Source organism: Homarus americanus, unplaced genomic scaffold (assembly GCF_018991925.1).
Source record: "Homarus americanus isolate GMGI-L3 unplaced genomic scaffold, GMGI_Hamer_2.0 scaffold6317, whole genome shotgun sequence".
NCBI classification, from domain to species: Eukaryota; Metazoa; Arthropoda; class Malacostraca; order Decapoda; family Nephropidae; genus Homarus; species Homarus americanus.
Window position 1 is genome coordinate 15,333,710 of NW_024730668.1, and position 21,793 is coordinate 15,355,502.

The 21,793-nt window shown below is 44.2% G+C and overlaps 1 protein-coding gene across 1 annotated transcript; it reads left to right on the forward strand.

Moving 5' to 3' along the window:
- The first annotated feature begins 6,254 nt into the window (after positions 1–6,254).
- LOC121867243 (neuropeptide F receptor-like) lies at positions 6,255–20,506 on the forward strand. The gene is made up of 2 exons (XM_042367094.1): positions 6,255–7,063; positions 19,742–20,506. Exon 1 carries the CDS (start codon positions 6,283–6,285, stop codon positions 7,057–7,059), a length of 777 nt encoding a protein of 258 aa, XP_042223028.1. The 5' UTR covers positions 6,255–6,282; the 3' UTR covers positions 7,060–7,063; positions 19,742–20,506.
- Positions 20,507–21,793: the final 1,287 nt, after the last annotated feature.

The following is a 21,793-nucleotide window of genomic DNA, read 5'->3' on the forward strand; positions in this document are numbered from 1 at the left end:
ACATATAGCAGTATTAACCTATACCAGTATTAACAGATTCAGATGAAACTATGAAAATCTGATAGTGGTACAGTACAATGTGGATGATTGAACACGATAAAACAATTCTGAAACTCCTGCAATATTCTCGTGTGAACAAATATTACTTGTTCATTAAGTATCATTATTACGCTTATTTATCTATTGTTCTTTTTTATTTTAACACAGCTGCTGCAAGACCTTCTGGAGTTCACCTAAAAAGTATGTGTTGAGGCCACGTCTTATACAGGGTCTCAGCCAACAGCAATGGTTTATGTAGTGGCTACTCATTAAACTTAAAAAAAAAAAACATAAAAGCTTTGGTATGGAATATCTCCCTGTTGATTCACATCAGGTCTGCGTTTTGACCTATGTTATATTCCTCGCATATAATCTGGGGTTTATGCTTTTGTTTATCATATCCCTGAGCTTCATATATGAATATAATATCTCTGGTAGGATCATCGGAGATTATACTGTACAGTTCTAGCTTACTTTATGGTCGGTGGTGGTAAACGTGTGGGAGAAAAATGTTGTGGTTTCTTCCTCACTATTAAAGATTTTCACTTCATTTATTTTCTGTTTTATCTTTTATTTCTTATTTTCTGTTAAGCAAACTCATAAATTTATAGAGTTTAATTGAGTTAGTTATACGTTTGTTTTGCGGATGTGATAAGGATTGACATTCTGCCCTCGGTGTAGTTCAGTAATTTGTTTTATTTTAATATTGTCTTTGTTTTTAAACTTAAAATTCATCTTGTTCTTTCATGAAAACAAAACAAAACACGAACGACAAATTGGTAAAATTGACTTATGATATTTTTTTATATTCTTAAATTTTAACATAATAATTCGCTTCTTTGGATATACTACCATTTGTTATATCTAGCGTAGTTAAATATAATTTCATCTGACAGACCCACCTCTCGTAACTCAACTTCACATAAAAGTGCCAAATTTGCCTAATTTTTTTATCGTGTGGGAAAGCATGATACACTTGCCGAAAAAAAATCTCAACCTTTAGCAACATCTGGTAACTATTTGTTTACGTGTGAACTTACTTTATTGTTGATGGACGTTACTGTTAATTAAAAATCTTGACAAAAAAAAAATATAAAAACAGCAACACTCAAAATCAATAAAGAAATAAAAGTCTGTATAAATAGATAATAAAACTCTACTTACTCCTGTCCTACATAACCTTCAAGTCGATGCCATATATTGACAAAAATACCGAGGAATTTTTTGTCCATAAATTTACAATACAATATAAACATGACTCGCCTGACAAAGTATAGTTTATGTACAGCCCTTCAACTTTTACTATTTCATTTTCACCAACAGATTGTGTACCTGCAAACACCAGCCAAACTAAACAACGCTGCCTAATTGCTTCGTGCAACATGACTATTGGATTAATTCCGGTTTGTGTACACGCGGAAAACATCTGTATATTTTCCCTCGTTCGCTGCGTTAAGCCTTTGTGTCTCCCGTAGTATTGTACCTAATATTGTTTTTTGGGATCCTCTTATACCCTAGCGCCGGAGCCGAACTTAATCCGGCCTAACCTAACTTGACCTAATCTAATTTAACCTAGTATAATATTATTCAACCAAACATAACCTAAGCTGCCTAAACCTAAAATAACACAATTCAAGGTAACCTAACCTAACCTAACCTAACCTAACCCCAGCAACATTTACATATCAATCTATGACAATCCAGTATTAGACCTGCGCGAGGATTATCCGCCAAACGTGAACATGGAGACAAAACCATGTGTCTTTCATAATGTTTAATGTTGTTGGACCAGCGTATTACTAACAGTGTTACGCGCTTAAAGACCTTCGTTGTTGAAGCGCTGCATTAATAACAATGAAGAATTAAACTGAACTAAAAGCTCTAAACTCAGAGAGAGAGAGAGAGAGAGAGAGAGAGAGAGAGAGAGAGAGAGAGAGAGAGAGAGGGGGACAGAGAGAGAGAGAGAGAGAGAGAGAGAGAGAGAGAGAGAGAGAAGGGGACATAGCATTCTTGTCTTTATGTGTGTGTGTGTGTGTTTGCTGATTGAGTTTGCTTTCACTCACCTATGATGAAGCAATCTATGCCGCCGACAAGATAATCATGGATGGTGTGCTTGTCAGGCTTTGCAGAGCCTATGTATTAGGGTGTGTCAATTTTGTCAACATGTTAAAAATCAAATTTGGTAGTCAAAATATTGTGCCTCTTTATGTCTAAACTTGAGATTAGCAAACAAAAATGAATTGAAATAACTCTCACCTACATCAATTATACCTTAAAGTTTCAAATATCAGTATTTCAACAAATTAATGAGACTTGATTAGAATTATTCACTTGATATTAACTAATCTCATGTAAGCATATGGATTATGGAGTATTTTATGGTTCTATAGCTTGTGTACAATATGCATGTCAGAACATGAACATGAACAGGCTCTCCGTGTGGGACAGTTTAATTCTTGTTTTGACTTGTACCAAGCGTGAGGATAAGGCGCCCGGCTCACTCTCCTTCTAGATATCATAGACGGTGGTTTGCTCTCATTGCACTTGCACCTACTCTACCAGACGAATTCTACATTTTAATTATTGTAAGTAGGGCATATTGATTGTCGCAGTTACTTATATCATTGTATAAAACATTATGTTCTAAGAAATTATTATGTTATTTCTGTTACAGCATTTTTGATAAACAAATTGATATTTTTTGAAACAACAATTGAATTATGAAACATTGAAATATTTTTCTATTTGTCAGATAGTGTGAAGATGTCAAAATTGAAGACAAGAAGTCAGTTGTCAACCCACTTGAGCCTGCTAGTTGGTAAAGGGAAGGAGCTTCCTGTATCAGAACTTCCAACAGTGAGAGACATGCTAAGATTAGGGTTACTCCTTCGAGAAAAAAATGCAAAGGACAGAAGGAACTATACAGATAAAGAACTCATAAATGACATGATAGTCCCTCTTCTGCATCAATGGACAAAAGCTAATGCACTATTCAAACCACCTGTGATTAATCAGTGTCGAACTATTGAGCTAAAACTAACGAAATTATGGCACAAAGCAGTTGAAACATCACTTGGTAAAGGAAACTTGGCCAGGAAAAATGAATTTCTGCACACACTTGATACTCTGTTTGACATTTTGACCTGCAAGTGCTCCATACAATTATGTTCTGAATCCAACTGTTCTCACTCAGGTAAGAGAGAAAATAATTCCCACATTGATTGTGGTTGTCCTCGTGAAAAGAAGATCCCTGTTTTAGAGCTTGAATTTATAAAGGCACAGAGGACAAAGGCAGAAGGCCAAGGAAGTATGCAAATGGGTTCAATAGATTATTCAGAAACAAAGAAGCAGATTGCTAATGCCAAGAAGAGAGAACAAATCCGAGAGAGGGAACAAAAGAAGAAAATGAAGAGTGAAGAAGCCATCCAAAGAGAGGAAGAGCTGTGTCAAGATGTTTATCACTTCTTTGATAGTTCTTCTGATGAACAGGAAGCAACATCAGATGATAGTTCCAAAGAGCCATCTGAACCTTTACCAAAGAAAATGAAATACAACACAAGAAATATTTCAAACATTGCTTTAGCTAGTATTCGCCACCATGCTGGACTTCGTGAGGCTGCAGAAATTGCAACTGCCGCTTGGATAGATGCAGGCCTCATCAGCCGAGAGGATGTATCTTTGGTGATAGATCATAATAAAATTAGAAGAGCACAAGAAAAAATAATGAAGGAAATATCTGATCAGCATGAAAAAGATTTAAGCGAGGGAGGGCTCTCCTGTCTTTTGTTTGATGGAAGAATAGATGACACAAAAGTTTTGCTAGAAGTAGAGGGAGTGAACAGAAAGTTTCCAGGTCTCATCAAAGAAGAACACTACTCTGTCTGTTCTGAGCCTGGTGGTCGGTTTTTGTTTCACTTTGCTCCCGAAACTGAAGTAGAAGGGAAGAAACATGCAGAGGTCATTGCTGATCATATTTTATGTTGGGTTCAGGAGAGAGGACTTGGCAGTTCACTGCAGGCTGTTGGTGGAGATTCAACTGCAGTGAACACCGGATGGCAGGGGGGTGTAATGACGCATTTAGAGAAAAAACTAGGAAGAAGACTTGTTTGGATTGTATGTGATTTACATACAGGCGAGCTACCTCTTCGTCATCTCATCCAGGAACTTGATGGTCCTACAAAGAGCAACAACAAGTGGTCAGGTCCCCTTGGCATCATGCTGGATGAAGCAACACAACTAGAAATAAATACAACCTTTCCAAAGGTCGAAGTTGGCCCTCCCCTTCCGGCGTTGTCTGAAGGAGTCATCAAAGATCTCAGCACAGATCAATCCTATGCTTATCGTATTGCCCAAGCAATAAGATCAGGAGAAGTGCCTCAGTCATTGGCTCTCTTGGAGATTGGACCTGTCAGTCACAGCCGTTGGTTAACTACAGCTCTTCGTTTCTGCAGGATTTGGATTTCCAAACACGAATTGAAGGGCAAAGTGCTGAAGAATTTGAGGTTAATTGTTGAATTTATTATTGGAGTTTATCTTCCCCAGTGGTTTAGTGTGAAACTTAATCCTATGTGGGTGGATGGGCCCAATCACCTTTTGTTTCAATTGCAGCTAGTAAGAACACAGAGGAAGGTAGTGAGGGACATCGTGTTACCTGTGGCAAGAAGGTCCGCTTGGTATGCTCGATCAGAAGCAGTTTTGCAAGCAATGCTTTGCAGTCAATGTACCAATCTCCGAACCGAGGCTGTAGAAGTCATTCTAAAGATTAGAGGAACGCTAATAGATGACGACCAGTTGGGAGACTGTTCGTTTCATTCAAGAAAAGTTCCCCCAATAAACGTCAATGCCACCAAATTGTCAGAATTGGTTGACTTGAGTTTGGAAGTCTTAGAGCCACCATTGACAACAAGTCTAACTAGCCAAGAATTGAGAAACCTTAAAGAGACTCCAATGCAGGTGCCGAAGTGGCCTTCCCACACTCAAAGTGTGGAGAGATGTGTGAAAATGGTCACAGAAGCAGCGGGCCATGTTTACAGCCACGAGAGGCGAGAAGGTTACATCAAAGCACAAATAGCAAGCAGACTACTGATGACAAGAAACCAAAGCAAAGAGAGTATGAAGGCATTGGTTACTTTCAAATAGACTACGGATAATAAAATATAATAATTTGAAACTTGAAACAGTAACATGTGTGCAAACGCTGGTTATGTTATAAATTCACAAATATGTACATTTAAAAATCCATTTGATGTAGGTAGGACTTATTATAAAAAAAAATTTATGCCAGAATATTGTTTTGCATGCTTAAAGACTACAATAAATTGCTACCAAATTACTCGATTTTCAATTTAGCCAGTTCACCCCCTAAATTGACACACCCTACTATGTATGTATGTATGTGTGTACCTGTATGTATGTTTCATTTATCATTTACAGCTGATTATTTTGACTCGATAGAGAAGTATCGTGCTGACAGGATATTTTTCTTAACATAGTTTTGATGTTGGTGGATATTAATTATTGTTTTCTGCGTTTTTTTCCTGACTTACTCGGTACCGATAGGTGTGTTGTCAACCACTGTGATAAATTTTAAATAGGATTAAGGTAATTGTAAGAATTGTATTAGAATTTACCAATATCATTACTGGATACAATTACTTCGTAATAATTATTGAAATATTATTAATTATTAAGGTTATTTTCAAATTAATGAACGAAAATATCACGCGGATTCCTAGTTGAATAGTTGATGCCACTTGTACCATTTTGGTTATAAATTTATATGGTTGTGTAATATTTAACTCTGTTTTATATTCTTGTTGCACTTCTGTTGTCAACGTACAGTATTGTGTATGGGATATAGTATTTTCTATTTATCATGTGAAATCATGATATTTGTATTTAATGGGAATCCACACGTGGCAACACTGTCAAGTCTTTTGTGTGTGGCTGACCGACGACAGATCCCTCCCCCCCCCTGATACCACAGTTTTGTTTAATAAAGTTATCATTACTGTCTCTCTTTGTCTCACCCTGTGTCAGATATACCTTCATGTAGTTCTGTCTCTCTTCTCTTTTTCGTTCTCTCTCTCTCTCTCTCTCTCTCTCTCTCTCTCTCTCCCTCTCTCTGTTTCAACAAATACTTTCATGTGTATTTCTCTCTCTTACCCAAAACACTCATGTACTTCTTTGCAGGTGATCGTGTACCCGACGAAAAATTCACTGAAGACTGTGGGGGCGGTGTTGATGTTACTGCTCATCTGGGTCATCTCCTTCATCCTCGCTCTCCCCAACTTCATCTGGCGAACTCTCAAACACCACGTCATCAATCTTCCAAACCTCTACTCCATCAACTTCTGCTTCGAGGAGTGGCCGACGGAACACGGTCGAGGCTACTACAGCGTCTTCGTCATTCTTGTGCAGTATTGCCTGCCTATCGTCACCGTCAGCGTTGCCTATGCTATGATCTGCCGGAAGCTCAAGTTCAGGATGGCAAACAGTACCGTCAGATCGTCCAAGAAAGGTGAGAGGGACGACAGGAGGATGAAGAAGACCAACAAGCTGCTCATAACCATCGCCCTCATCTTCTGCCTGTCATGGCTGCCCCTCAACCTCTACAACCTCGTCGTCGACTTCCACAACCCCTTCGGCGACGACATGGAGACGATGCTCGTCGTGTACGCCGTCTGCCACATGATGGGTATGTCGTCGGCGTGTTCCAACCCACTCATGTACGGTTGGCTCAACGACAACTTCCGTAAGGAGTTTCTGGAGATCTTCAGTAGAGTGTTGCCGTGTAGGGAGCCCCAGCCCCAGCTGCAGGGCAGCAGGAGAGGTCAGGCCTTGGTGCAGGAGAAAACCACTCCCACGCCCTCCAAGTTGCCCGCCACCCCACAGGGCAAGGACGAGCGACCTAAGGTGCTTTACATGAAGGCTAAAGAGGCGGTAGAAGTGAACGGCACCTGTGACACCCAGGGTGACGAAACCTACATCACCCAGGTGGTCACTAACGCCACGCTGTAGGAAGGTGAGTCTACTAATTAACGTTGACATGTTGTGCATATGAGTGAGCTACGATCACTTTTGCCGACCCCACAAATAATCTTTTTCTCGAACCTCCTACTGAAATGGTTTATCAGATATAGCCCTCATGATCTCTAGTTAGCCTTATTAAGTCTATCACTTAACTTATAAACTCCCACCTCAAATTTTTTAACTAATCAACTGACCCTGTTATATCATGTGAGGTCAGGCATAACACAGCCCTGACCTGTCCTAATCCATCAAGTGAGATCTGAGGGTCATCAGACGACCTGTTGTATAATTCTACCGACAGAATTATCATTATTATTATCTGTGTGAGATTAAATTACAGACACACATACGAACACATATGAGAATATTGTGTCAGTCACACCTTCAGTCAGCCGAGTGGAAAATGTTACAAAATGTTTCTAGTGTGTGGAGACATGTGAAGGCCCCTCCGTAGTAAACACACGAAGGAGGTTCCAGGTGTCTCCATACATCAGAACATTTTGTAACAGTTCTACCTGGCTGGCTGTACATATATACACACGTATACACAAACACGTACCCTCCTGTATGTAAATACCAATATCCATCTCCATCTCACACACACACACACACACTATTATGACTACTTTGTTGTCACTCAGAATCGAGTATGACGATCATCCAGCTATGATACAATGATATGAGCTACTAAGGAAGTCACCTTCGTTGGTGAGTTTTAAGGTGACTATAAAGGCCGATACGGGACCGGTAGAGTCGTTTAGAGATGTTGTACGTGTGGATGGCTCCATCTAGTGCACGAGGGGCAGCAGCACCGTCTTTACGGCTTTGGCGCTTGTCTGCCTCGGTATGCAGTTTGGCCAACTCGAAAGTATTGACACCTTCTTGTGTGGTGCTCCTCCAAGCGTTACGGTGAGGAGTAATCGCCTCCCTGGTGAGGGGGTCGATTTGGCACTTTTTCAGGTTTGTCTTAAGACTATCCTTATATCTTTTCAGTTGCTCACCAGCCTTACGTTTAATATTCGTTAGGTGACTGTAAAGTAACTGCTTTGGCAGTCTACTGTCATTCATGCGGATGACATGGCCAGTCCAGCGTAGCTGTTCATGGATAATGGTAGCCTCGATGCTCCTACATTTGGTGCCAGCGAGAATTCTGACATTTGTTCCCTTGCCTTCCCAGTGCACTCGGAGGGTGGAACGTAGACTATATTGGTGAAAAATTTCTAGTGCCTTGAGGTGCCTCTTGTATGTGACCCATGTCTCGCTGCCATATAGCAGGGTGGGAAGACCCACTGCTCGATATACATGCAATTTGTAGATAATTTCAGCTCCCTAAAACTGAAGATACGGGTAAGGAGTCTGCCAAAGGCTTGAGCTGCACATCTGATCTGATGTTGAATCTCTTCATCGAAGTCCACAGTGGTGGACAGGTGGAAACCGAGATACCGAGGGTGGGTAACATAAGAGAGAGCTGGATGGATGGTGGAGATATGGTTAAACCAGGGGCAAGTTGAAAGAGAATCTGAGTCTTACATACAATCATCTCAAGGCCGAAGTGTGCATACGCATCTACATACATGTAGGTGTTCAGGATCTCCTGTAGGTCGCTTTCAGTGTGAGCAACAAGAGTGAGGGCGTCTGTATACTGGAGTTCAGTAATGTAAGCTGCCGACACCTTTGTTCCTGCCTGGAGTCGTCTTATGTTGAAAAGACCTCCCTTCATCCGGTAGTCGATGTACACCCCGCCGGCTAAATTGGCACTGGCACTTTGTAAAGAAGGCAACCAAGAAAATAGAAAAGAGAGTTGGTGCCAGTACACATCCTTGTTTTACCCCTGTTTATAAGGAGAAGAACTCAGGATGGGTGCCATTGTGTAGGACACTGCCGTTCATGCCATCGTGGAGTTGCCTCACGATGGCGATGAATTTTGGTGGGCAGCCAAAACGGCTAAGGGTCCACCAGAGGGCTTCCCTGTTGCCCGAGTCGAAGTGCCTTCGTTAGGTCGATGGAGACCATGTACAGGTTACGACGCTGTGCTCTGAACTTTTCCTGTATCTGGCAAAAATCATGTCAGTAGTACCACGTGGTGGTCTAAAGCCACATTGATATTCTGGTAGGAAATTTTCTGTCTCAGGAAGGAGTCTGCTTAGGAGGACTCGTGTGAGGGCGCGTGTTTCCCACACCTCTACACCACCCTCATCTTACTTACTTCTCTTAGTTCTTACTCTTACTCAGTTCTGTCACCTATTCTTTTGGTAGCATGGACATTCTCTTGGTAGCATGGTCATTCTTTTGGTAGCATGGTCATTCTTTTGGTAGCATGGTCAATATTTTGGTAGCATGGTCATTCTTTTGGTAGCATGGTCGAAGGTCTAGGCACATGGGTATGGTAATTCTGGTATCAAGTCACTTGGATGGAAATAAAGGTAAAATACTGTGGGAGAAATGAATGCACCTAAAGTACTCTAAAAACAAATTTATTAATATGAAATCAAAGGGGAAAAGATATATTATTAATCATATAACCACCAGGCTCAACTCCTGGGCTTATTGCAGACTCCGTACTTTCTTCTTTACTTATTTTCTTATTTACTTCTTTTCTTATTTCTTTACTCAACAGTAATTACTCAGATCTTACACTCTTACTGCCCACAACATTACTGGTGTTACATTACATGGCATAGCAGGACCAGTTCCTTGGCCCTACTCACAATACATAGTACAGTACAATAGTACATGGCACTCATTGTAGATTACTTTACTCAACATACTCGTTAATAATTAAATCAGCAGATACCTGGGGTCCACTACCCAACATGGGATAATTATTTCCAACTAATTATCCCTAACATACATCTTACAACACTCTCTGTTGACATATACTTCCAAGGAGTAACCCAGGGTAGAACACTGGGGCTCACGACCGTTGTTGTGGTCGGTAGTAGCCAGACACATGGCGAGTCTGGGGTCTGGCCCAACGAGGCAGTGGCGCACATTAATCAGGCCGCATCGGTGCCATCGTTTCATATATGGTCCCTGCTGGGTTTCTACTACATCCGGGGCCGTTGTTGAACGATGCAAGAATCACAATGGGATCTGGAGAAACATTGGAGAGGCGTCAAGGGGACGGACTGGGAAGCATGACAACACAAACAACTCTCTTGTCTAGACGACAGACGTATTTACGTTGTATTACTTCTTACACTGGGTGAATGACACCCAGTGTAAGCATAAACACTGATGAACACTGATATTCACTACAATTGACTGAATTAACTGAATGGCTACACATAAACGTACCTGGAGAAACATTGGAGCAGCGTCAGGGAGCGCCCTCCCTGGCGATGCACGGGTATAAATACCCCTGAGTTGCCAGTGATCGCTACTCACGCAATGACAATAATCACAAACAAACTAACTGTTACTCATTCAAAGATGACCCCCAGTTGACAAAGGTCTGGCGAATTACTTGAGTTGATATACACATTACACAGCCTAATTCAAGATTGAGCTTCCCAGGAGAAAGTGGAATAACAAAGCATTGATAACTGTCTTCACAAAGGCGGGACTCTGGGAGGGAAACACAAGTATAGCGTCTATGAGGAAAAACACGTCTTCTCAGGGGTCGCTAACTCACTCATGTCTTGCGGTCGTGGAGTTTAATAAAAATCATTAGTAAAATAGATCAGCAGTCAACGTGACCATGACACTCGGGCGATAATCTTGCCAGCTACGGACAGCAGCGAGATCCCGCGGTAGTTGCCACAGTCAGACCGGTCTCCCTTACTCTTATAAATATTGACGATGGAGGCGTCTTTAAGAGTTTGGGTGATGTTCTCCTTATCCCATATATTCTCTAGGAGAGAGTGATGACGGCTAGTAAGCAGAGGTCCTCCTGCTTTATACACCCCGGCTGGGATTCCATCAGGCTCTGAGGCTTTGTTATTTTTCAACTGTTTGATGGCAGTGGCTACCTCGTCCAGGGATGGAGGATAGCTGAGATGGGTCAGCTTTGGATTCTGAGGGACCTGCTGGGTAGTCAGGACATCCACATCGGTATTTCGGTTGAGCAGCGAATGGTAGTGCTCTTTCCAGCGCTGACGGTTGCCTTCATCATCTTTAATTAAGGAGTTACCTTCAGAGGAGCGGAGGGGGGGGGCTGTGCCATGAGTGATTGGCCCATAAAATGTTTTAGTGAAATTGAAATATTTGCGCATCTTGTGTTGATCTGCAAATTTTATGTTTCACTTGCTTTATTTTTAAACCAGTGGTTCTTTAGTTTGCGAAGGTCACACTGAGCTGCTGCTTTCTTCTTGCGGAAGGTGTCAGCTTTGGTCCGAGACTTAGGGTTTCTCTGCCAGTCAGTCAAAGCAGAACGTTTATCATCGATGAGTACATTGATTTCTGGGTCATTTTCATCAAACCAGTTCTGGTGTATTCTTTCGATCTGTGTGTGTGTGTGTGTGTGTGTGTGTGTGTGTGTGTGTGTGTGTCTGGTGTGTCGCACAGGGTGGTGTAATGCTTCTAGTGTGGCAGAATTATGTTAGTGTTAAGGTGCAAGCACTGCTTGTTTTTTCTCCCTTTCAGCTACCGCCGCTGGTTAGCCATTGTGGCGAACAGGGAAGCAGCTTGCATAAGTATCCCCCTGCCAGTACACAGCCTCTTCACCATCAAGACTCCTGCTGTGCCTCCTCGTGGCAACACACGGAAACTGGGTGCCTCGTGGGCCAAGGCTACACAGGGAGGGGATCTCGGAGTAGCAGTGGGCCCCAGAAGGACGATGCATAGGCCCACTGGCATGTGGACACGGTCTGGCGCCTACCAACCATTGCCCCGCTGTCTTGCGGATTAACCTTGGTAAATATAAGGGTACGGAGCAAACCCCGAGCGAAAAATCTGCAGTGGAGCCCTGCATTAGGCAGACATGCTTACAGAGCTCCAACAAGACCCCAACGGCAGTATAGGAGGAAGAGGTGACCAACATGGGAACCCAACGACTACACCGGCGGACAAAGGCAATGCATAAGGGACAGGCTACTAAGGGGAAACCCAATAAACTGGGATTATCGGCAGTCCATTGCAACTCTCCCTCTCTGCAGTATTTGCAACACTTGTACTACTGGATCAGGAAAAGGGAGAGCCAAGATGTTTGGTTGCAGTCTGCTCTCCTGTCTCACCACATAAATCAACTCGCGCGCAGCCATCATCTAGCTCATCATACTCCTCATGATCATCAAACCCTTATACCCTAAAAAGTCCTATGGCGACGGATGAGTGGCGACGGGGAGAAGCAGAGATGATTTCTGGGAGTCTCTAGTCGCAACTCTGCACATGGGCGGCACAGATAAGATGGTCGTTTATTCACTGGGATCTAGGCAGCAGTGCAATCCGGTCATGTCTGTGCGATTGAGCAGCCCTTTTGAGGAGCCACTCTGCTCGCTCACACACACACACACACACACACACACACTATGTAGAACTTCTCATAAACCGCTAATCAACAAGCTATTGAAAAAAATCTAGTACCTCCTTTACCCATCAGGCCAAGACGTATTACCTAAACTCTGAGAAAAAAAATAATCTTCAAGCGTTTTCGTAAAGTTGGTCATCTTGACAAAGATAAAATTGATTACTAACACAACTCCAGGACTGAACGATTTTCCCCAGACACCGTAAGATAAAAAAGGAAGATAAAATTATAATTATGTTATTGGATGCTTGTTTGAATAGACCTGCAAGTTGTTTGGTGGTACGGGAGTGGGGTGATGGTGGGGGGACTGGAATGATGGTGGGGAGAGTGGGGGTGGTGGTGGGGAGACTGGGTTGATGATGGGGAGTGTGTGGTGATAGGGGTGGGGTGATGGAGGTGGAGATGGTGAGAGTGTGGGGTGATGGTGGGGGTAATGGAGGGAGATTGGGGTGTTGGGTGGGAGAGTGGGGTGATGGTGGGGGGGGTGATGGTGGGAGAGTGGGTGATGGTGGGAGAGTGTGGTGATGGGGTGGTGTGATGGAGGTAGGGTGATGAAGGTGGGGTGAGGGAGGAGATTGGGGTGATGGTGGGGGAGTTAGGGTGATGGTGGGGGGGAATGGGGTAATGGTGGAGAGAGTGAGGAGGTGGTGGGAAGAGTGGGGTGATAGTGGGGAGTGGGGTGAGGGTGGGCGTGTGGGGTAATAATGGAAGCGTGTGATTGGGGATGGTGGGGAGATGGGGTGATGGTGGGAGACTGGGTGATGGTGGGGAGACTGGGGTTATGGCAGGAGAGTGGGGTGATGGTGGGGAGACTGGGGTGATGGCAGGGAGAGTGGGGTATGGTGGGGAGAGTGGGGGTGATGGTGGGGACTGGGGTGATGGCAGGAGAGGGGGTATGGTGGAGGAGGTGGGGTGATGGTGGGGGAGACTGAGGTGATGGTGGGGAGGCGGGGTGATGGTGGGGAGACTGAGGTGATGGCAGGGAGAGTGGGTGATGGTGGGGGTGGGGTGATGGTAGGGATTAGGGTGATGGTGGGGTGGGGTGATGGTGGGGAGGGTGAGGTGGTGGGGGTGGGGCTGGGTGGGGGGTGATCGTAGGATGGTGATTGGGGGAGTGGGGTGATCGTGGGAGGGGTGATGGTGAGGTGGTGGTGGTGACTGGGGTTATGGTAGGGTTGGGAGACGATGCTGGGGGTGGGGTGATGGTGGGGGTGTGGTGATGATGGGGAGAGTGGTGTGATGGTGGGGAGTGGAATGGTAGTGGCGGAGTTGGGTGATGGTTGGGGGGGGGGTTGGTGGAGGGTGAGGCGATGGTGGGTGAGTAAGGTGATGGTTGAGGCAGGATGGTGGTTAGGAGGAGGGGTGATGGTGGAGGTGATGGTGGGGGTTGGGTGATGGTGGGGAGATTGGTGTGATGGTCAGGAAGTGGGGGTGGTGGTGGGAGAGTGGTGCGATGGTGGGGGAATGGTGACGGTGGGGAGGTAGGGTGATGGTGGGAAGAGTGGGGTGATAGTGGGTGGGGTGATGGTGGGGAAAGTGGGGTGATGGGGGAATGGGGTGATTGGGGAGGTGGGGAGAGTGGGGTGATTGTGGGGTGATGGTGGGGGGTGGGGTGGGGGGAGGTGGTGTGATGGTCAGGGAAGTGGGGTGATGGTGGGGACAGTGGTGCGATGGTGGGAATGGGGTGATGGTGGGGAGAGTAGGGTGATGGTGAGGAGAGTGAGGTGAAGGTGGGGGTGTGGGGTGATGCTTGATTGGGATGATGGATGGGGGATCGTGGGAGGGTGATGGCGAGAGTGATGGTGGGATGATGGTAGGGAAGTGGGGTGATGATGGGTAAGTGGGGTGATGATGGGTAAGTAGGGTGATGGTGGGGGAATAGGGTGAATAGTAGGGAGAGTAGGGTGATGGTGTGGGGAGGAGGTGATGTTGGGGAGAATGGAGTGATGGTGGGGCAGGGTGAAAGTGGGGCGTGGAGGTGATGGTTGGGGCAGGATGATGGTTAGGGGCAGTGATGGTGGGGGTGATGGTGGGGGTGATGGTGGGGTTGGTGTGATGGCGGGAAGAGTGGGATGACAGTAGAGGAGAGCGGAGGTGATGGTGGGGGAGTGGGGTGATGCTGGATTGGGATGATGGATGGGGAATGGGGTGATGGGGGTGAGGTGTTGGTGGGGAGAGTCAGGTGATGATGGAGAGAGTGGGGTGATTGTTGCGGTGGGGTGATGGTGGGCAGTGAGGAGGGTGGGATTTTGTTGGGAAGAGTGGAGGATGATGGGGAGAGAGTGGGGGTGATGGTGGGGAGGGGTGATGGTGGGGATGTGATGGTAGGGAAGAGTGGGGTGATGGAGGGAAGAGTGGGAGGTGATGGTGGGGAGAGTGAGGTGATGGTGGGGGTGATAGTGGAGGTAGATTGACAGTGGGGGAGGAGTGTGTGAAGGTGGGGAGGGGTGATGGTGGGGAGAAGGGTGATGGTGGGGGAGTTGGATAATAGCCTGGGATTGGGGAGGAGGGTGGGTGGGAGTTGGGTAATGGTTTGGGTGAGTGATGATGGGAGAGTGGGGTGATGGGGGTGGGGTGATGGTGGGAGAGTGGGTGATGTGGTAAGAGTGGGGTGATAGGGTGGGGTAACGGTGAGAGGGGTGATGGGGTGGGGGGTGGTGGTGGGAGAGTGGGGTGATGGGGTGGAGTGATGGTTGTGGTTGGGTGATGGTGGGGTGATGGTGGGGAAAGTGGAGGTGATGATGGGCGGGTGGGGTAACGGTGGGGGAGAGTGGGGTGATGGTGGGGGGAGTGGGGGAGGGTGGGGAAGGAGGGTGATGGTGGGGAGAGTTGGGTGATGGTGTGGAATGATGGTTGGGGTGGGGTGATGGTAGAGGAGTGGGGTGATGGTAGAGGGGTGGGGTGATGGTGGGGTGAATGTGGGGGTGGAGTGATGGTGGGAAGAGTAGGGTGATGGTGAAGGGGAGTGAGGTAATGGTGGGGAGGGTGGGGTGGTCATTGGTAGGTGATGGTTGGGTGATGGTGGGGAGAGTGGGATGATGGAAAAGAGTGGGGTGATTGTGGGGTGATAGTGGGGGAGTGGGGTGATGGTGGTAAGAGTGGGGTGATGAAGGGGGAGTGAGGTGATGGTGGGGAGAGTGGGGTGATGGTGGGGGAGTGGGGTGATGGTGGGGAGAGTTGGTGGATGGTGGGAAGAGTGGGGTGATTATTAGGGTGTGACAGTTGCCCCAACTTTGTCCTCCAATGCTGTTCAAAATTTTGGTGTTGCATATTGACATAATAAATACCCACGTGCAATTTTTTGAAGATTTATGCATATTTGAGTGAGCACCAGCAATTTGAAAAATAGCGATTTTGTTTATACGGCATACGCGCCTATATATGAGATTACACAACCATCAGAAGGGATATTAACACAAATCATTTGCCTGTCATAATTAAAAGCTGTTATCACTAACACAAAAAAGTTAATCATTCTTATTCTCTCATGGTACATTAAGGGGTTTTATCATATATTCACGAGGTATTATTTCTCTAGAGCAAGAAACCAAGATTTCTGATCAGAAGCAGATGATCGTTTGCGCTGATTTGGAACGCGGAGTCTGTCATTTTCAACTACTTGAAGGACTTCTTGAAAGCGCTCCTCATCCCTGGCAACATTAAGAAAGTCATGGCAAAGTCTTACACCACGCTTTGCAGCCTCATTGACGACCTGAAGCTTGTCCACCACCCGTTTCATGTTCAGGTAGTCGTCATGATCCGCCCATTTACTGGGTGGACTGTGGAGAAACTGATAGGGCATGCCTAAAATGGTGAAGAACCGGCTTGAGTCAGGCCCAATTAGGTCCACCAGGGCAGTGCCACTTTCTGGGACAGGGGGAAGATATGGCTTTCCATGATTGAACCCCACTCTCTTAGTAAGTTCAATGCCTTCATGGCAAAGAAGGGCCTTCCTCATCTCCTCTTTTGTCCTTTCTTGTACTTGGGAAGAGAACAAAGCCAGTGGGGCCAACTCCTCAGTTAGGTACCAAGTGTGTCTACCGAGTGCCACACGTGCTTTGTCAACTATTGAGGCGTCATATGGGGCAAATTCAGCCAAGGTTTCGACCAAATTCAAGTCATTCAGTGGCGCACTTGCTGGAACGGGGCAAACAATTGTTACGACCGTGTTGTATTTTTCTATTTGTTTTTATATAACATGCTTCCATGTTGTTCCATATTATTCCTGTAATGATGTGTTATATTTACTATTATATAATCTAGTCACCTTACCCTGTGCTGTTAAGGTTTTAACTGTTATTATTTGTTCAAGCCCATCTTATTTCTTCATTTAGTATTGTAACAAGCATTCTTTGTTTCTCTAACGACCATGTGCATCGTTAAACGACCCATGTTTCACCGGCGGGTCGCATTGGCGCCAGAGCCGACCCTATATATAGTAGTCCACCTGTAGACGGAGTTCAGTCCAGTCCCTCTTGTCATTCAGTTCACGTTCTTTTGAGTGACACCCGTCACCTGTTACTTACTTTATTTTATTACTGTGTTGTTCCTGTCGCCACCAATGTGGTATATCTATGTGAGTACCTACAGTATTTATGTCTCTTATGTGTCCATCAGTGTTTGCTTAGTTACATTTAAGTAATTCAGTGTTGTTTCACGTTAGTTAATTTCGGTGTTAGTTATTTTATATGTTTATGTAGTGTTAACATAATCCAGTGCTTTATTTTTATTCTAAATATTTAAGCAGTTCTTGATGTTTCGATGTTTAGTATCAATTTGTTGTGACAGCCTACGAGGCTCTTTATTGTGTTAATATTTAATTTAATTAAATTCTTAAAGGTTTACTTATCTATTTTTATTCCCTTTTAATTTACTTCACTTTTCTTTTGTTTGGTTACGCCTAGAACCTGGATATTAAAGTAAATTAAGAGACGGCGTAACACAATCCACCATGGGACATAAACAGCGACCGTGAACACAGCAAACCGTTCTAACTTGCTGATTTGATTTTTAGTCACAACCTCGGCTTTGGGAAATTGCTCTTTGATCTGGCCTGACAAAAGAACAATCTTGAGGGTATAGAGCAGTTTAGCCATCCACCTTGCTTTGTGAAGTGCGCCGGGGTAGACCATCGTGAAGTTCACTGGCTCGGATCCTTTAGTTACAAGCAGCAGTCAAAGCTCTACCAGCTCCTTGTAGTCGCCACGTGTAAATGGTTGGGCTAGAGATTCACGGAAGAAGTCAGCCATCTCCTGCTGGCGCTCCTCAAACACTCCAGGCATTGCGGGGTAGTAGTATTTCTCTTTTTCATTGCACGCCAGTTGAGAGAAATGGGTCTTGAACCTAGAAATGGAATTATTGGGAATATTGTATTTCGTACTAATCTATAATACTGTTTTAGGGGTATTAAGATTGATATGATCGATCATTTGCTTGGTGTTAGTATATCTTACAAGTCTAATAAAAGAAATTCCACTAAATTTGTTCATTAGATAATAATATTCCTTGTTATTTTGTAAAGCCGACGGTGCTAGCTCAAACATGCACCGATCTCCAATAAAATTTACAGGGGTGTTTCCTAGATAAATACACAACACTAAAACTTTGAACAGCACTGTAGGACCATTTTTTGAGTTTTGGAGGGCAACGGTCACACCCTAGTGATTATGGGGATAGTTGGGTGATGGTGGGGGAATTGGGTCATCGTTGGTGGGTGTTGGTGGGGATGTAGATGGGGGAAGTGGGGTGATAGTGGGGAGAGTGGAGTGATGGCTGGGAGAGTGGGGTGATGGATGGGTGAATGGAGTGATGGTAGGTGAATGGGGTGAATTTGGGATGGGGGGATGGTGGGGAGAGTGGGATGATCGTTGGGGCGGGTGATCTTGGGATGGTGGGGTGATGGGTAGTGGGGTGATGGTGGGGTGGGGTGATGGTGGGGTGATGGTAGAGGGGTGGGATGATGGTAGAGGGGTGGGGTGATTGTGGGTGGTGGGGTGATGGTGAGGAAGAGGGGTGATGGTGGGGGGGGGGTGATGGTGGGGGAGGGGTGATGGTGGGGGAGGGGTGATGGTGGGGGAGGGGTGATGGTGGGGAGTGGGGTGATGGTGGGGAATGGGTGAATGGATGGGGGATGGTGAGGGGTGATGGTGAGGAAGTGATGGTGGGGTGTTGGGGTGATTTTGAGGAGAGTGGAGAAGGTGGGGAAATGGGGGATGGTGGGGAGTTGAGTGGATGGGGGTGGGATGATGGTCGGGTGGGTTGGGGTGGGGTGGGTGGGTGGGGGAGGGGTGATGGTGGTGGGTGTGGAGATGGTGGGGTGGGGGTGATGGTGGGGAGTAGGGTGATGGCAGTTGAGGATTGGGGTGATGGTAGTAGGGGAGGTGATGGTGAAGGGGAGTGGGGTGATGGTGAAGGGAGGGGATGGTGGGGAGTGGGGTGGTGGGGAGGGGTGATGGTGGAGGCGTGGGTAGAAGTTAGATAGTAGGGAAATGGCGGGGGTGATGGTGGAGTGGGGAAATTGGGTTGATGGGGAAGAGAGGGATGATATTGGGGATTGGGATGGTGGTGGGTGATTTGGGGTTATGGTGGAGGAGTGGGTGATGGTGGTGGAGGGGTGATTGTGGGGAGTGATTGGGGAGAGTTGGTGAAGAGGAGGGGGTGATGGTGGGGAGAGTAATGGTGGGGTGATGGCGGGCGGTTTGAGTGATGGTGAAGGAGAGTGGGGTGATGATGGGGGGTGGGGGTTGGTGGGGGTGGGGTGATGGTGGGGAGATTGGGTTGATGGTGGGGAGATTGGGCGATATTGAGGGTAGGATGGTGGTGGGGTGATGGTGGTGGGGTGATGGTGGTGGGGTGATGGTGGGGTAGTAAGGATGGTATGAGGGGTGATTTTTTTTATTTTTTCTCTCTTTTTCTTGTTTGTTGTTGCTGTTTTTTTTCTTGTCCTTACCTTCTTGTAATTTAAACAAACTAACCTAACCTAACCTAACCTAACCTAACCTAACCTAACCTAACCTAACCTAACCTAACCTAACCTAACCTAACCTAACCTCAACCACCACGACGATAATGTCCCAATATTATAGCAATGATCCCTCTCTTTACCATTAATTTAGAACTTGTTAACTGGTTTCACTAATGCTATTATTTAAGGTCAATTTGTTCGTACCAATTCTTAGCTCTATTTTTTGTGTTGTTTTTTAGATTGGTAGTTGTGGCCGTGACCTGCCGTGACCTGTTGTGACCTGCCGTGACCTGTTGTGACCTGCCGTGATCTGTTGTGAGCTGTCATGAGCTGATGTGATCTACGGTGACCTGCCGTGAACCTGTCGTGACCTGCCGTAACTCTGTTTAATCTTTTGTGACAACTCGTGATTTGATGTGATCTGCTGTGACCTGTTGTAGCTTTTGACCTGTCGTGACCTGTGTCTAGTTACTAGAGTTAAAACAGGTAGCACAGGTAGCACAGGTAACAAGTGGATGATGATGATGACGACGTAATGTGAATAAACGAAGAAAAGAAGATATAAAAAGAGCAGAAATCTGATTAAAGTAACAAATTAATGTAATCGGACAAGATGGAAGTCCGGTTATTTTTCAAACTTTGTTGCCGATTCTAGCACAGCTTCCCCAAAGGCCGATTTTAACACTCCCGCGAAGCCAATTTCAGCAAAGCTTCTAACAAAGGCCGATTTTAACGCTCCCAAGAGGCCGATATTAACACTCCCAAGACAAGACTTGTTCATATAGAAATATACATATGTGTGTGTACTGTATATATTACAATTGATATTAACATAGTGTGTTTCTTTTATATAATTCGGACAATTACTGTGCCAAAACAAGAATGTATTGTGGTAATTAACGTCACCTGTGTGTCTGTCCTACACCTGTACATAGCTTCTTCTTAGAGATATAAATATAAATCATTTTGCTATTTAGTATTGTTAAGGAAATTGGTTTTGTTTTACAGCGAATATATGAATAAGAAAATATGAAGTTTATACCTATAGTTTGTATGTAAATAAAAACAGAACTTATTCTATTTTATATATATATATATATATATATATATATATATATATATATATATATATATATATATATATATATATATATATATATATATATATATATATATATATATATATACAGTATATATAGGTTTATATTAATTAATTGATTTATTTGGAGGAAATAGTTTTGGTTAAATTAATTTAGAAAATTAAATGACCTTTTTTACGAAGTTCAGATTTAACGGTTTATATGTTGTTTCTAAGTAATAAGTATTGACGTGTTAACTTTGAAATTTATTTGGTTTGGTCTAAAGTAAGTTATATATCAAGTTTTCGAATTTACCATCACAAGTAAAAATTAACACATGATAAATGATAAATAACACGTAACACTTAAGATTCAACACATAGCACTTACAATTCAACACATAACACTTACAATTCAACACATAACACTTAATTTTCTACACATAACACTGAAGGTTCAACACATAACACTTACAACTTTACTTGTTCACTTACATAATTACTTAACTTAGTGCACTTTATCAGTGTACTGATATATTGTAAAATAGAAAGATATAACATTTCTTGTATAATGTCGATAAATTTATTATATATACACTGTATACCGCTAGATGTATTAATACAACCAATGTCTTGTACCGTGATACAAGACTGTACAGCGAGTTGTTGTTGTTTTTGTTGTTATTGTTGTATTAATGTAAACACAAATGAAATGAAGGATGAAGCTATTGGTGTTGTACGATGCTTAAATATTAGTCGTCAATCACCTAGTTAAGTAGTGATGGCATTAAGGAACAAGACCGGTTAAATATTTTAAGTCTGGATTCTTGAATATTCTTACGATAATTAAAGAACTAAGGATTCAATATGACGTCGTAAATAAACCAGGACTATAATTAGATATTTCCCCTAATCTGAAATCCTCGTATGATGCTTTTAAATAATTGGAAATAATGGTGACCAAATTTCACTGAGACTGCACCGTAGATGATTATATATGTAATTTTGCTTAAATATAAACAACACATCCAAAATGGAGTCGATTTCTCCCTATGACTTAAATTTAACTGGATGTGTTTTTTCATCATTTACGAGAGAAAAATAATCGTAGGACAGTGTGAGAATCTTGATTCTGGTGTTCTGAGCCCCCGTTAATAGTTAACCGTACTTGTTCCTAAGTTAACTCTCTTAGGTTAACACTTCCTGCTTAGAT

Excerpts from the sequence above, each read along its gene's own strand:
- LOC121867243 (XM_042367094.1), top strand. The coding sequence starts at position 6,283 with ATGTTACTGCTCATCTGGGTCATCTCCTTCATCCTCGCTCTCCCCAAC.